Source organism: Lepidochelys kempii, chromosome 7, assembly GCF_965140265.1.
Source record: "Lepidochelys kempii isolate rLepKem1 chromosome 7, rLepKem1.hap2, whole genome shotgun sequence".
Classification (NCBI taxonomy): domain Eukaryota; kingdom Metazoa; phylum Chordata; order Testudines; family Cheloniidae; genus Lepidochelys; species Lepidochelys kempii.
In genome coordinates, this window is record NC_133262.1 from 72988289 (window position 1) to 73004701 (window position 16413).

Genomic DNA, 16413 nt, shown 5'->3' on the forward strand with positions numbered 1-16413 from the left:
AAAAATGTCCTGCATGGAGCTGCACAAACTTTGGCAGCGATGGGAACAAGTGACTGCCATGGTGTAGGAGGGCAAGAGATACTGGCGATACCTGCAGGCCCTGCTCCACAACTGCATAAAAATAAGAGCTCTTTGCATTATTGAGAGAGCTCCTGCAGGAGCCAAAATCCTCTTCCTTTCCATAAATACGCAAGAGTAAACAGTACTGTGTTAATCACACATACACAGGGAATAGACAGGGGGAGATCAAAAATCAGAAGGTCGAATACAAAAATCATGATTTCTTTTATAAGAACCTTGTGATTGTTAGACCAATCATGTTTATTTTTATTTATTTATTTATTTTTTTTTTGAGTCTCATGATTTTTGAACGGTTGAGGTTGGCAATACTGTGAAACAGCCCCGCAGCCCAATCCCCGCGAGCCCAAGTCAGCTGGCACGGGCCAGCCGTGGGTTTTTTTTTTTTTTGTTATGTAGACATACCCTGAATCTCCACTCAGCTTTCAGAGTACTGCAGGATTCCTCAAATTCCAGGGGCCACTGGAATATGTTGATTTCCAAGAAAAGAATTTTGTTTAGCGTCAGGGATAGCGGAAGTCTCAAAAGCAATCACATTTCTTTCTAAGAGTGTCAAACTCAGGGAACAAAAAATACTCTGCATACCCTGACAAACCCAAAGAGTGTGGTTTGGTGAACCTTCCTAACAGTGAAGTCAAAATCTTTTTCATTCAGCTGTGTTCCCCATACCATTTCCACTCCTGTGCTGGCTTCCTTCCCTCCTACTAATTGCTAAGCTGCTCTCCTGGCAGGTGACGTCAGTCTTTGCTTTAGTGCTTGACATGGTTCCCCATTGTTTCTGCAGTTGAGTCTCTGAGGCAAACTTTTCCCATGTATGACACTAATCAAAGCTTTAGTTCCTGTGTTACCATTAAAAAATATACTTCTTTTTAGTTCTGCTGTTCTTTATCAGACACAGCCTTATTCCCTAGACAAACAATGTACTCATTTAATGCAAGCCCCATTGAAATAATGGAGTGTAAGAGTCTCCTGACCTTTCCAAACAACACATCTGACATTTACCGCATTGTACAGGGCTTTATTTTATTTTTGTTTTTAGTAACTAGCTGGTTTCTTATGGGAAAGTAGTTTTTATATCAAAACACCACATTGTATGAAGGGAACAGTAGCACCTTTCCGGGCTTAAGATAAGCTATAGTGCCATAGTTACATGGCTCTATCCTAAACACTCTTACTCACATGAGCGAAATGTTGCATCCAACACGGGAATTCTCTATTAGTCCTTGTCTTAACATATAAAGAAGAACTCATCACAAAACTAAAAAATAATGGTAACTTAGATACAAGTGATCATGACTTGATCACATTTATAAAGTTTGAACAGAATAAAGTCAGGACCAGTGATATATATACTTGGTGCATTAAAAGGGCCAATTTCACAAAGCTGAAAACAATTATGAGCAAGATCAGCTAGGAGGAAGAATTTAATTTGAAAAATGTAAGTGATAACTGAGAATTGTTTAAGAACTATTTACTAGATGCCTTAAAAGCTGCAATCCCATCATCAAGAAAGGCCATATTGGTTAAAAAACTGACCAAGTTTAGAGGGGAAGTAAAGGCAGCTATAAAAAATAAAATAATAATATATAACAGGTGGAACAAAGGGGAAGTTGATAGTAATAAATATAAATCAGAAGCTTAGAATTATAGAAAATTGATAAGGGAAGCAAAGGGACACAAGGAGAAAACTCCAGCCAGCAGAGTTAAGGACAACAAGAACAACTTTTTAAAAATATATTAGGAACAAAAAGAATCCTAACAATGGCATTGGTAATGGTAGAATTATCAGTACCTAATGCAGAAATATTCAATAAATTTTTCTGTTCTGTATATGGGAAAAAGACAGATAATGTAGTCATATCATTCCACTAGTATCTCAGGAGGATGTTAAACAGCAGCTCCTAAAGTCAGACATTTTAAAATCAGCGGGTCTGGATAACTTGCATCCAAAAGTTTTTAAAAAGCTGGGTGAGGAGCTTGCTGAACCATTAATGTTGACTTTCAATAAGTACTGGAACACCAGGAAAGTTCCAGAAGATGGGAAGAAAGCTAATGTTGTGCCAATATTTGAAAAAGGTCAACGGACTGATGTGAGTAATTATAGACCTATCAGTCTGACATCAATCCTGGGCAAGATAATGGAGCACCTAATATGGGACTCGATTAACAAAGAATTAAAGGAGGCTAATGTAATTAAAGCTAATCAACATGGGTTTATGGAAAATAGATCCTCTCAAACTAACTCGATTTTTTTATTACATTAAAAGTTTGGTTGATAAAAGTAATAGTGTTGATGTAATACAGTTAGACTTCTGTAAGGCATTTGACTTGGTATTGCATGACATTTTGATTAACAAACTAGAATGATATAAAATTAACATGGCACACATTAAATGGATTAAAACCTGGTCTCAAAAAGTAATTGTAAATGAGGAATCATTATCAAACAGGTATGTTTCTAGATGGGTCCCGAAGGGATCAGTTCCTGCCCTATGCTAATTTTTACTAATTTAAAACAAATTATTAATGATCTGAAGAGAACAAAATCATCACCGATAACGTTTGCAGACGACACAAAAAATTGGGGGAGTGGTAAATAATGAAGGGGACAAATCACTGCTACAGAGTGATCTGGATAGCTTGGTTAGTTGGGTGCAAGCAAACAATATGTTTTAATACGGCTAAACGTAAATGTATATACCTAGGAACAAAAAGGTTGATCATACTTACACAGTGGGGGACTCTATCCTGGAAAGCAATGACTCTGAAAAAGATTTGGGGGTCCTAGTGGATAGTCAGCAGAACATGAGCTCCCACTGCAATGCTGTGGCCAAAAAGGCTAATGTGATCCTTGGATGCATGAACAGTGGAACCTCAAGTAGGAGTAGAGAGGCTGTATTACTTCTGTTCTCTGTATTTGGTACTGTTGCGACTGCTGCTGGAATACAGTGTCCACAGTCTAGTGTCCACAGTTCAAGAATAATGTTGATAAATTGGAGAGAGCTCAGAAAAGAGCCACAACATTGATTAAAGGATTAGAAAAAATGCCTTATAGAGATACACTCAAAGAGCTCAATCTATTTAGCTTAACAGAGACAATGGTAAGGAATGACTTGATTACAGCCTAAGTACCTATATGGAGAACAAATATTTGTAATGGGTTCTTCAGACAAAGGTATAACATGATCCAATGGCTGGAAGTTGAAGCTAGACAAATTCAGACTGGAAATAAGGCATATATTTTTAACTGAGAGAGTAATTAACCATTGGAACAATTTACTAGGGTCATGGTGGATTCTCCATCATGGACAATTTTTAAATCAAGATTGGATATTCTTCTTAAATATCTGTTCTAGGAATTATTTTGGGGAAGTTCTATGACCTGTGTTATACTGGAGGTCAGACTACATGATCACAATGGCCCCTTCAGGCCTTGGATTCTATTACTCTATTAAAACTGTTTGCAGGATCAGGCATTGTCATAAATATAAAGGGAAGGGTAAACACCTTTAAAATCCCTCCTGGCCAGAGGAAAAACCCTTTCACCTGTAAGGTGAACCTAGGATAACCTTGCTGGCACCTGACCAAAATGACCAATGAGGAAACAAGATACTTTCAAAGCTGGAGGGGGGGAGAAACAAAGGTTCTCTGTGTGATGCTTTTGCCGGGAACAGAAAAGGAATGGAGTCTTAGAACTTAGTAAGTAATCTAGTTAGATATGCGTTAGATTCTGTTTTGTTTAAATGGCTGATAAAATAAGCTGTGCTGAATGGAATGTATATTCCTGTTTTTGTGTCTTTTTGTAACTTAAGGTTTTGCCTAGAGGGATTCTCTATGCTTTGAGTCTGATTACCCTGTAAGGTATTTACCATCCTGATTTTACAGAGGTGATTCTTTTACTTTTTCTTCAATTAAAATTCTTCTTTTAAGAACCTGATTGCTTTTTCATTGTTCCTAAGATCCAAGGGTTTGGGTCTGTGTTCACCTATGCAAATTGGTGAGGATTTTTATCAAGCCTTCCCCAGGAAAGGGGGTGTAGGGTTTGGGGAGGATTTTGGGGGGAAAGACATTTCCAAGTGGGCTCTTTCCCTGTTATATATTTGTTAGACACTTGGTGGTGGCAGCAATAAAGTCCAAGGGCAAAAGGTAAAATAGTTTGTACCTTGGGGAAGTTTTAATCTAAGCTGGTAAAAGTAAGCTTGGGGGTTTTCATGCAGGTCCCCACATCTGTACCCTAGAGTTCAGAGTGGGGAAGGAACCTTGACAGGCATATAATATGGCAGTGAACAGTGCTACTTTGTGGCATATCAGATGCCGCAAGATAATAAATTAAACACCAAATCCCAGAAGATTGTAAAACAGGGTTAAACTGCAGATTAAGATAAAAAATGTGACTCTATAAAAAGGGCAGACCTGCTCCCTTTGTCTGTTCGGCCATACTGGGTCAGACCAAAGGTTCATCTAGCCCAGTATCCTGTCTTCCAACAGTGGCCAATGCCAGCTGCCCCAGAGGGAATGAACAGAACAGGTAATCATCGAGTGATTCATCCTGTTGCCCATTCCCAACTTCTGGCAAACAGAGGCTAGAGACATCATCCCTGCCCATCCTGGATAATAGCCATTGATGGACCTATCCTCCATGAACTTATCTAGTTCTTTTTTGAACCCTGTTATAGTCTTGGCCTTCACAACATCCTCTGGCAAGGATTTCTGCAGGTTCACTGTGCGCTGTGTGAAAAAATACTTCCTGTTGTTTGTTTTAAACCTGCTGCCTACTAATTTCATTTGGTGATCCCTAGTTCTTGTGTTATGAGGAGTACATAACACTTCCTTATTTACTTTCTTCTCACCAGTCATGATTTTATAGACCTCATCCTATCCCCCCTTAGTTGTTTCTTTTACAAGCTGAAAAGTCCCACTCTTATTAATTGCTCCTCATATGGAAGCCATTCCACACCCCTAATAATTTTTGTTGCCCTTTTCTGAACCTTTTCCAATACCAATATATCTTTTTTGAGATGGGGCGACCACATCTGCATACAGTATTCAAGATGTGGGTGTACCATGGATTTATATAGACAAAATATGATATTTTCTGTCTTATTTTCGATCCCCTTCTTAATGATTCCCAACATTCTGTTCGCTTTTTTGACTGCTGTTGCACATTGTGTGGATGTTTTCAGCGAACTACCTATAATGATTCCACGATCTCTTTCTTGAGTGGTAACAGCTAATTTAGACCCCATCATTTTAAATGTATAGTTGGGATTATGTTTTCCAATGTGCATTACCTTTGCATTTATCAGCATTGAATTTCATCTGCCATTTTGTTGCCCACCCAGTTTTGTGAGATCCTGTTGTAGCTCTTTGCAGTCTGCTTGGGACTTAACTTCTTGAGTAGTTTTGTATCATCTGCAAATTTTGCCACCTCACTCTTTTCCAGATCATTTATGAATATATTGAATAGGACTGGTCCCAGTACAGACCCCTGGAGGACACCATTATTTACCTCTCTCCATTCTGAAAACTGACCATTTATTTCTACCCTTTGTTTCCTATCTTTTAATCAGTTACTGATCCATGAGAGGACTTTCCCTCTTATCCCATGACAGCTTACTTTGCTTAAGAGCCTTTGGTGAGGGACCTTGTCAAAGGCTTTCGAAAATCTAAGTGCACTGTATCCACTGGATCCCCCTTGTCCACATGCTTGTTGACCTCCTCAAAGAATTCTAGTAGATTGGTGAGGCATCATTTCCCTTTAAAAAAACCATGTTGACTCTTCCCCAACAAATTACGTTCATCTATGTGTCTTGACAATTTTGTTCTTTACTATAGTTTCAACCAGTTTGCCTGGTACTGAAGTCAGGCTTACTGGCCTGTAATTGCTGGGATCACCTCTGGAGCCCTTTTAAAAAATTGCTCTATAGCTGTAAAATGTTTGTTCTGAAACTATGGTCTTGTCTACACTACACGGTTTTGTCGGCAAAAGGCATTTTTTGCTGACAAAATAGTGGAGGTGCATACACTACAAAGCTACTTTTGGTGGCAAAACTCTGGTGTTTTGCTGAAAAAATAAAACTGCCTCGATGAGAGGCATAAAGCTTTTTGCAGCAAAGTTAAAGTGACAAAGTGTCAGTGGAGACGTTGCTGTTTGCTATGTCACCATAACTGGCCTCCTTCAATATTCCACAGTACCCACCGTGACCACTCTGCTCACTGTTTTGAACTCAATTGCCCTGCAGCCATGCACCCCTCCCCTTTCAAAGCTCCAGGAAGATTTGACATTCCTCAGCCTGGAATGCTCACAGAGCTGCTGAGGATGCTGCTCCTGGCAGCTGAGCAGCTATGGGAGAACTCTGAATCATAGAACCATTAATATGGAATCGGCAGGCAGGCAGAGCAAGCTGCTGCTGCAGGGGCAGGGAGGGGAGAGACTGCTCTGCTGTGCAGAGCCAGGGGTTGGGGGGTTGTTGCCCCCCTCCCACAGGATTGGATGCTCAGGCTGCTATCTGAATTTAGAGAGACAGCATGCCAACATACTGTCCCCCAACACACACTGTCTCTCTCACATATACACACTCTCCCCACACAGTCTCTCACACACTTCCCAACACACACTTTGTTTCTCACTCTCCACACACACACTCTCCACCTCTCCCCTCCCCCATACTTCAATAGAAAAGCAGCTGGCAATCTAGTAGGATGCCCATGGAACAATGGGATTGAGAAACCTGCATCATGTGATGCTGTACCTGCCCCATGAGGCATAGAAAACCCTTCCCAAAGCACCCTGCATCCAGTTGCACAATGAGGTATCTACCCACAGTGCACTGCTCTCTTTGTCAATGCAAGAGCTGCTAGTGTGCATGTGCGCTGCCGACACAAGGAGCATAGTGTGGACATGCAACAGCATATTAATTAAAGTGCTTTAATTAAAGTGGCATAACTTTTGTCAACAAACTCTGTAGTGCAGACATGGCCTATGTAACTCACCAAAAAGGAAAAAAAAAAACCTTCACCTAATGCAAAATGGGGGATTCCTACAGAAGGTGTTATCTCCTGCTCATCAGGAAAGACTATTGAATCCAAATGGGCCATTGTAGAACAAAGACTTTGTTGATTGCTCCCCTCCATCCACCCAGGAAGAGGTTAAGTGCAGAGGCACTTATCCCATCGGTTTGAATTCTGGGGGAAGGGAATAAAAAGGCTTGTTAAAAGAGAAATTATGATTCCTTTGCTGCCTGGACTCTGGGGGGTGAGGAGTCTCTAACAGTTTAGCTTGGGTTAGCCCTAAAGGACACAAAGTTTGCTTATTATAGAAGTTTCTGTTATTTTTTGGAACCGAATATTGTAACTCATTTGTATGTATGTTACCTGCTTTAACCTGGTAAATACTCTTATTTCTTTTTCAGAGCTAATCCTTAGTTTACTATAGGATTAGCTACAAGTGTTGTCTTTAGTGTGAGTTCTAGAGTGCAAATTGACCTGGGTAAGTTATTGGTCCTTTGGGACTGAAAGTAACCTGAATATTTTGTGATCTTTGGTGTAAAGTGACCATCTTTCACAGAGTCAAGCTTGCCTAGGTGGCAAGGAAGATTGGAATGCCCAGGAGACTGTCCGTGAATCCATGTTGAGGCTGTATAGTGGCTTAGCAGTTTACACTTGTTACTTGATTGGTGAAATCTAAGTATACAACTCACAATCAGTTTAGAGTTTGTGCCCTGCTTCTTAACAGTCTGTCCTGAGGTTGGTATTCTTGCTTATGAGTCACTCCAGACAGCATGACAGTAGTCACTTCTAAAAGTACAGGGTAATTCAGGCTCCATGGCTCATTTGGTACTTGGCCCAAGATTGCTAATTAATGTCACTTGTAGAGGTGTTTTTTTCTGATGGGAATACTCATCCACTAGGAAATGATGAAAACCACAAATCTGTTTGAAACTGATCTTCTAACAACCTTAATCTCCAGAAGGTGATGCTGTGAATAACAATGGATGAGGCTCTGTTTCAAAGGAATTGTTACAGTTCTGCCCCTGAGCATGTCAAGTTTCATTTGCAACTCTTATGGTTCAAAAGGCAGAATTCAAGTAACCTGCCCACTGGGAGACAGGTTACTTCATAGATCTTAAGACCAGATGGGACCATTGGGATCATGTAGAACTCCTGGGTAACACAGGCCCATAGAATTTCGCCAAGTGATTCCTGTGTCATAAATGCCGAGTTTCATGAGACAGAGTACCACAATGCATCTGCAAAACACTGTATCTTAGATTGAAAAGTCAGATTTAAATACTTCCCTAGGGGGACACTGTTCATTAGGTTGTTGAGACAGTAGCCTCTTAGTTCCTCAACTTTCCAGCCTGTTTGGTTAATGGACGCTTAGAGAGCCTAGCCTTTGTGAGTCAGTTCTTGTGGAGTTAACACTTCATGTAATATTCTTGTGTTATTTTTGGTGAAAAACTGGCATTGGATATGTGAAATAGCCACATTGATGGAGACCTGTGTTAATTAAACAAAAGGCACTAGACTGTCTATAGATATATGGTCTGTAAAATGTTACGGCTGGTTCAATAGACTCTTCCTCTGGAAATTATTACAGTTAGAATGCTAGGCAGGGAGCCCAGTTTCCTTGCCATTTGGGACCCACTTATCTCTTTTGCTCCTTTTTACAAGCGCTAAACTGACATGGTGCCATTTCTGTTCATTACTGAATTGGTGGTGTTGTTGCTTGGTTCCCTTACCGTTTGAATAATTGCTGAACCTTCTTGCATAAATGCTATCTGAACTAGGATGTTGAACATGCTTCCATTTTAACACTAATTACAAGCAATTTTCCCAGGATGATGATGTTAGTTCAATTTCTTATTCAAGTTCATGTGTAAACTGATTCCTCTTCCTTCCCGCTTTGACCTTTTCCCTGCCCCCTCCATTTTTGTTGTTACATTTAGTTATTGGCCTCACCTATGAAATTTTCAGTTCAGAGCAACTGTCCAGGGTGGATTATAAAGCCTTGGAAATAGAAACATGCTGTGTAAAATTATCATAAGAATGTAGATGTCCAGAAACATAATCTACTTGCCCACCCTTAGAATGACCATGAGACTGAAAAAATAAATGATACTGTACTCACTTTTCTAAGATGATTTTCCCTTGGGGAGAGGATTTTTTCAAGGCTGCTGTAATTAATATCAAACAAGACAAACATTAAACAAAATAATGGTCTAGGAACAGTCTATTAGTGGAGTTTATAGTTATCTAGGGCCTTAGATTTTCAGAAGCAGTCTCCCCTTGTATATCCAAAATTGATACCATTTAGATGCCTAACGACCTGATTCAACATGCCAGTCAAGTTATTTGAGGTCTAAATGACCTCAGTCAGCCAATAAAATACTTGCAGGTAAAGCTTTGAGCCTGCAAACTGAAACCAAAATTGAGAGGGTTGGAAACATGGCTCAAGGTCATGATAATGTCCCAAAATTCAGAGACTCCTTCTTTGTATTGAACACTAATACACATTACCATCCCAGACCAAAGCAAATTAAGTACAAAGAAAAGCTTTGGCAGAAATTTCCATTTTCCCTGGCAGGGCCGGCTCTAGGATTTTTGCGGCCCCAAGCAAAAAAAATTTTGGCCAAGCAGCTTTTTTTTTTTGTCCCTCCCCCAGGCGTGCAGCATTTCCCCCACTGCTTCCTGCGGCTCCCCCTCGCCGTAGCTCACCTCCGCTCCGCCTGCTCCGCTTCTTCCCCCTCCCTCTCTCTCAGGCGAGGGAGAGGCAGTGCGTTCAGGGGAGCAAGCGGAGGGGAGGGGGTAGAGGAACCGCTCCCCACCCCAGCTCACATCCGCTCCCTCCCTGGCGTGCGCCACCGCCCGGCTTCTCCTCCCTCCAGCCTCAGGCTTGCCGCGCCAAACAGCTGTTTCGTGCGCAGCAAGCCTGGGAGGGAGGGGGGAGAAGCAGAGCAGCGGCTGCGGGGCGCTCAGGCGAGCAGGCAGAGGCAGAGCTGGGGCGGCGGGGACACATTTCTAGGGGTGGCAGGGCCGGCGCCGGAATGTCGCCCCTAGAAATGTGCCGCCCCAAGCACCTGCTTGTTCTGCTGATGACTAGAGCCGGCCCTTGTCATCTTTCAGCTTGAAAAGGAGGCCCCTCTGAATGGCACACTTCCTTTGCATTGCTGTTATCAACAGGGATTTTTGAAATCTTTCCTTTCAAGTTCCTTCTCTGTGCTTTCCTCTCCCAGGCATTGGTGTTCCTTCATGAAGTCCCAGCTGGTGACATACACAGCTGCCTGCAAGAAAGAGAAATATGTGATTAAATCACAGCAGCCTTGTTCAAATGGAGCCCCAGACTGCCAGAAAATCATGTAAGTATCCTTAGTGGTATTATTATTTGTATTATGGTAGTGTCCAGGACCATGCTGCGTTAGGCACTGTACAAACACAAAACAAAGAGATGGGCCTGTCCCAAGGAACTTACAAGTATCAGTCAAGAGGCAACAGTTGGGTATAGACAGATGGCAGAGCTCAAGTAAACAGTGAGGCAATATTGGCCAGTCTCTGCACACCAGAAGCCTCCTCATTGTCAAGTTTTTTGTACTAGTCACAGAAATGAGAGTTTTGAGGAGGGGTTTGAATGGAGGGCAATGAGGTAGCTTTGCCAGTGTTTACAGAGAGTGCCTCCCAAGCATGAGGGGCTGCACAGGAGAAAGCATGAAGGTGTTTGTTTGAAAATTGAAAAAGTTGGCAGTGGGGGCTTGCATCATAGGCCAACTGGCAGTGAGCATCAACAGTTGATAGTTTGACCATGAAGGGTCTTGAAAATGAAAAAAGCAGTTTGTTTGATGTGATAGCAAAGGGTTGGAAGCCAGTGGAAGGATCAAAGAGAAGGGTGAAAGGGTCAACGTGATGGGTTAGGAGAATGTGTTACAGTAAAATAAAACAAGCAGCCCCAACATCCTGCCTTTTTATATACCTCAAAATTAGAGAACCCAGGGAATATTTTTTTAATGTTCCCATTATCTGCTTCTTTGTTGGCTTCAGTAAAACCAGTGGAGGCAGCTAAACCTTCTTCTTTTACGTATTCAGGGTGAGATTTTCAAAAGTTCTTAAGTGACTTAACGTACGTATTCACTGCAAAAGAAAGTGTGTTCTTAACTTGGGTTTGCCAATGTGTGTTAAAGTAACAGTGAAGACTTGGCAACTCAGCATTTAACTCAGGCTAGCAGCTCGAATTCAACCGCAGGCTCCTCTATAGGCTTTCACACAAGCTGTTAACTGAAATTAAAAGCCAAGTTGCCTTGTGTTCACTACTATTTCAACTTGTGTTAGCTAACACAGGTTAAGAATGTACTTTGTTTTGCAGAGAAGACATACCCGTAGAAGCACAAGTCCCATTCAAACCCAATTGGGACTTGTACTCCTAAATCATATGTGCTTGTGTGTAATCTGAATATAGCTTAGGCATCATTAATTGAGGGAAGAGTCCTCTACTAAGGGAGTCACTAACTGAACTGAGGCATTCTGAACTGATCTGTGCTTAAACACATTCAAAGAAAGGCTGAAGTCACAGATAAGAAAGGCTGAAGTCAGAGATCATTAAGACCCTGATCCTTAATGGCAAACTCTTACACATGCGTATTTCTATGCAATATGTCTCCATTGTCTTCAATAAGACTACTCACAATGCATAAAATTAAGCACAGTGTAAGTGTCTGCAGGTTTAGATCCTAAGATTGCATTGGGTACTATTTCCTGAGAAGATGATGTCTGTGCAAGGAACAGTGGCAAGAGCTTGAGGTACCAATACTGGTACATTTGACAGTGTTTGGGGAAACACTGGCTGAAAGAGAGACTTTCTGGTTAAAAATAATACACTTAATATCCACCCACACATTCTCACCCATGTTATTAATTTATTACATTTTTAAAAAAATCTTATTTGTAAGTTATTCATGCATTAATTTGTCCATTGCTCTGAACAATGAAAGTAGACTGTCCAATTTTGTGTTTGTTTATAGCCTGTTTCAAGCCAGTTTTAAATTTTCTCTGGTACTAGCGTTGTGCTGCAAACGGCAGTAGAATGTCTGTTTAAATTAGTTTCTATTATGATTTGTTTTTAAAAGTCACAAGATATTCCAGTTGGCATTTTGATTTTGAGTGAAATTTGGACCTGAACGTATAACCCTTCAGTGGTGTTTCTGATAGATACACCAATAACAAAAACTGCAATTGTGGGTCCCGTTAAGGCCACCATATAGGAGACCACAACACTTCTGGAATTTAGTCCAACTCCAACACTTGTGGAAGCAATTACAGTAGAACTTCAGAGTTACAAACACCAGAGTTACAAACTGACCAGTCAACCACACACCTCATTTGTAGTACACAATCAGGCAGTAGCAGAGATGGGCGGGGGGGGGGGGGGGGAGGAAGAAAGGCAAATACAGTATTGTGTTAAATGTAAACTACTAAAAAAAATTAAGGGAAAGCAGCATTTTTCTTCTGCATAGTAAAGTTTCAAAGCTGTATTAAATCAATGTTCAGTTGTAAACTTTTGAAAGAACAGCCATAATGTTTTGTTCACAGTTACAAACATTTGAGAGTTATGAACAACCTTCATTCCTGAGGTGTTCCTAACTAGGGTGACCAGATGTCCCTATTTTATGGGACAGTCCCAATTTTTGGGTCTTTTTCTTATATAGGCTCCTATTCTCCCCCACCTCCTGTCCCGATTCTTCACACTTGCTGTCTGGTCACCCTATTCCTAACTCTGAGGTTCTACTGTACAGAGTGGAACAAGTTGTTGGAGCTCTGCGAATTAACAAATGGTAATCTCCACCTCTGAGTGTGACTGGCTTTACATTTGCAAGACACTACGGAAACTAACATTCAGTTGCTAACACTGGACTCCTTTATAACTATCACAATGATACTTCTTTTTTTGCAAGAGGCCTGTGGCGAGGGGTTTACTTAAAAAAAAAATATGAAAATCAAATCACAGTTCATGGAGGTGGAAAAGAGCACTCTCACTACTGTCAGAATGCTCTGTTGAGCAGCATGGATGCATGTTGTTGTTATTTGATTTCTTAATTTTTTGTACTAGCCATCTAGTACAATATAGGACCATATTCTCAGCTGGTGGAGATTTATACCAGTTGAGGATCAGGTCCCTAGTGTCATGTTTTTCATTTTCCAGGTATAGGGCAACTTTGAAGCCAGTATATCGTGTGAAGCAGAAGGTTTTAAACTCTTTGCACTGGAAATGCTGCCCTGGTTATATTGGCGAGAACTGTGAACACCGTGGTAAGGAAAGTTCAAAAGTGAATGTGAGAATTAAGACTAGACACCAATCATGGTGGGTTTTGGAGGGGCAGGGAGAACTTCTCTTTTTTAAATAATAAGACCTGGTCTACACTATGGGGTTAGGTCGAATTTAGCCACGTTAGGCCGATTTAAAAATGACTGTGTCCACGCAACCAACCCTGTTCTGCCGACCTGAAGGGCTCTTAAAATCGACTTCTGTGCTCCCCAACAAGGGGAGTAGCGCTAAAATCGACCTTGCTGGGTCGAATTTGGGGTAGTTCAGACACAAATTGATGGTATTGGCCTCCAGGAGTTATCCCAGAGTGCTCCATTGTGACAGCTCTGGACAGCACTTTGAACTCTGATGCACTAGCCAGGTACGCAGGAAAAGCCCCAGAAACTTTTGAATTTCATTTCCTGTTTGGTCAGCGTGGCGAACTCACCAGCACTCAGCAGCACAGATGACCATGCAGTCCCCTCAGAATGGTAGAGCGTAGAATGTTTCTATGCTCCCCGTATCATCTCTGTTCCTCAGGTTATCACAGATTAGAAAGTGAAAAAAACGCACTTGCGATGACATGTTTTCCGAGCTCATGCAGTCCTCCCACACTGACAGGGCACAGCTTGATGCATGGAGGCATTCAGTGGCAGAGGCCAGAAAAGAATTAAGTGAGCGCAAAGAGTGGAGGCAGGACGCGATGCTGAGGCTAATGGGGGAGCAAACGGACATGAAGCATCTGTTGGAGCTTCAGGAAAGCCAACAAGAGCACAGACCCCCGCTGCATCGACTGTATAACTGCCTACCCTCCTCCCCATGTTCCATAGCCTCCTCACCCAGACACCCAAGAATGCGGAGAGGGAGGCTCCGAGCACCCAGCTACTCTACTGCAGAGGATGGCCCAAGCAATAGAAGGCTGTCATTCAAACAGTTTGATTTTTAGTGTGGCTACAATAAGCAATGTGGCCTTGTCCTTCCTTCCTCTCCCACCCCACCCGGGCTACTTTGTCCATTATCTCTCTTTTTTAAATTAATAAAGAAAGAATGCATGGTTTCAAAACAATAGTTACTTTATTTCAAAGGGGGGAGGGTGGTTGGCTTACAGGGAATTAAAATCAACAAAGGGGGCGGGTTTGCATCAAGGAGAAACACACACAACTGTCACACCGAAGCCTGGCCAGTCATGAAACTGGTTTTCAAAGCCTCTCTGATATGCAATGCACCTTGCTGTGCTCTTCTAATCACCCTGGTGTCTGGGTGCTCAAAATCAGATGCCAGGCTATTTGCCTTAACCTCCCACCCCGCCATAAATGTCTCCCGCTTACTACTGTCCAGGCTTCATGAGCCATGGGAGCAAGGGTAGGCTGGGGTAGGTGCGACCACGCAGTGCTGCTGGCTGGGAGAGCAGCCTGAGGCAGAAGCCTCCAGTGTGCATGATATTGCAGGCAGGACTGAATCTCCATGAGATGAAACTTAAAGAAGAGAATGACCTGGAGTCTCTGGCTCCCATTTGGTGCACATAGAATAGCGATGTTTGTCCAGGCACCCCTGATCAACCTCATCGAGGTCTGCCAGGAGCACCCAGGAGACATACGACGGCTATCAGTCCTACTGCACTGTCTGCTGCGAAGGAAAGGAGCTGCTGCTGGGAAGCAATGCAGTACCACGTCTGCCAGCAGCACCCAGGAGATGTACGGTGACGGTGAGCTGAGCGGGCTCCGTGCTTGCTGTGGTATGGCGTCTGCATAGGTAACCAAGGAAAAAAGGTGTGAAACGATTGTCTGCCATTGCTTTCATGGAGGAAGGGAGGGGGGCCTGACGACATTTACCCAAAACCACCTGCGACAATGTTTTTGCCCCACCAGGCATTGGGAACTTAACCCAGAATTCCAATGGGCAGCGGACACTGCGGGAACTGTGGGATAGCTACCCACAGTGCACCCCTCTGTAAGTCGATGCTAGCCACGGTAGTGAGGACGCACTCTGCAGACCTTATGCGCTTAGTGTGGACATACACAATCGACTGTATAAAATTGGTTTCTAAAAATCGACTTCTATAAAATCGACCTAATTTCATAGTGTAGACATACCCTTAGGAACAAGAGATCTAAGCTGAGCAACAGGACTTTATTTTCTGCATTAGACCTTCTGTTAAGGCTTTCATTCCGTTTTAGATTTCTATATTTTTTTTAAAAGACTGTTACACATCTAAGATGTGAGGCCACTAACATGGCTCATCTTCTCAGGACTTCTATTCCCCTAATCTGCTGCTAGTTTGACATTATTAATAGCCAAATGGCTGCAAACAGTCATCTAGAAGCCTGCTGTCATGCTCATCACACATGATGAAAGGTCTGTTTGCCACATTTCTACCTCAGTTGAGCCTACAGCAGTCTACCCTGCCAGGACTAAATTCCAAGTGAAGGCTGGTGACTAGGTCAGTTTACAGCAGCAGATCAGTTACTAGAGAGATCATGATGTATTCAATTCCAAATAAAATTAGTGGATCCTATACTCACTGCCCTCCACAAAATAGGGGAAACTGACAGCTGCCTGGTTGACACAGTAATGCATTGTGGATTAGGTAATATTACCTCACCCACCTAGTCGCTAATATCCTGGGACCAAGATGGCTACAACAACACTGCATACAAAAATGCTTGTTGATCATGCTCAGAAAAGGAGCAAGAAGCTACAATATTAATTATTATTATTATTAGACAACTTCTCTTTGTAATTAAGGAGGCCACAGTGAGAACAAGTCTCGGAAGGTGAATCCTTATCTCACTCACTTGTCCATCTATTCTGTAATTTAAAATGGAGTTTCTTTTTCCCTTTGTGGAGTTGGCATTTTTTTTTTTTTTTGGAGGGCAGATCTAGCCCTCTGTAAAGCACTGCAGATTTTGAAACATATAATACTACTGGCCATTCTTACATTTATACTGTTAGAAGAAATACCATCAAATGTAGTGCATTTTGTTTGGTAAATGAGCATTACAGAGAAGAGATTAAACACAGCTACCCTCTCTTTAATTTCCCAT

The 16413-nt window shown here is 42.0% G+C and overlaps 2 protein-coding genes across 4 annotated transcripts in view; one reads left to right on the forward strand and one right to left on the reverse strand.

The window, feature by feature from the left end:
- MMRN2 (multimerin 2) overlaps positions 1-16413 on the forward strand; it is a 45446-nt gene that overhangs the window by 13781 nt on the left and 15252 nt on the right. Inside the window, exons 2-3 of the mRNA XM_073353333.1 lie at positions 10314-10436; positions 13268-13374. Coding sequence (XP_073209434.1) covers positions 10314-10436; positions 13268-13374 — 230 coding nt within the window. The remainder of the gene's footprint in view (positions 1-10313; positions 10437-13267; positions 13375-16413) is intronic.
- Positions 14909-16413, reverse strand: part of BMPR1A (bone morphogenetic protein receptor type 1A) — a 197659-nt gene continuing 196154 nt past the window's right edge. For 2 of the 3 annotated variants that reach the window (XM_073353344.1, XM_073353346.1), the window contains exon 14: positions 14912-15113. In XM_073353344.1, coding sequence (XP_073209445.1) covers positions 14981-15113 — 133 coding nt within the window. In that variant the 3' untranslated portion in view covers positions 14912-14980. Of the gene's footprint in view, positions 15114-16413 lie in introns of all 3 variants that reach the window. The other variant, XM_073353347.1, reaches the window with a different exon arrangement.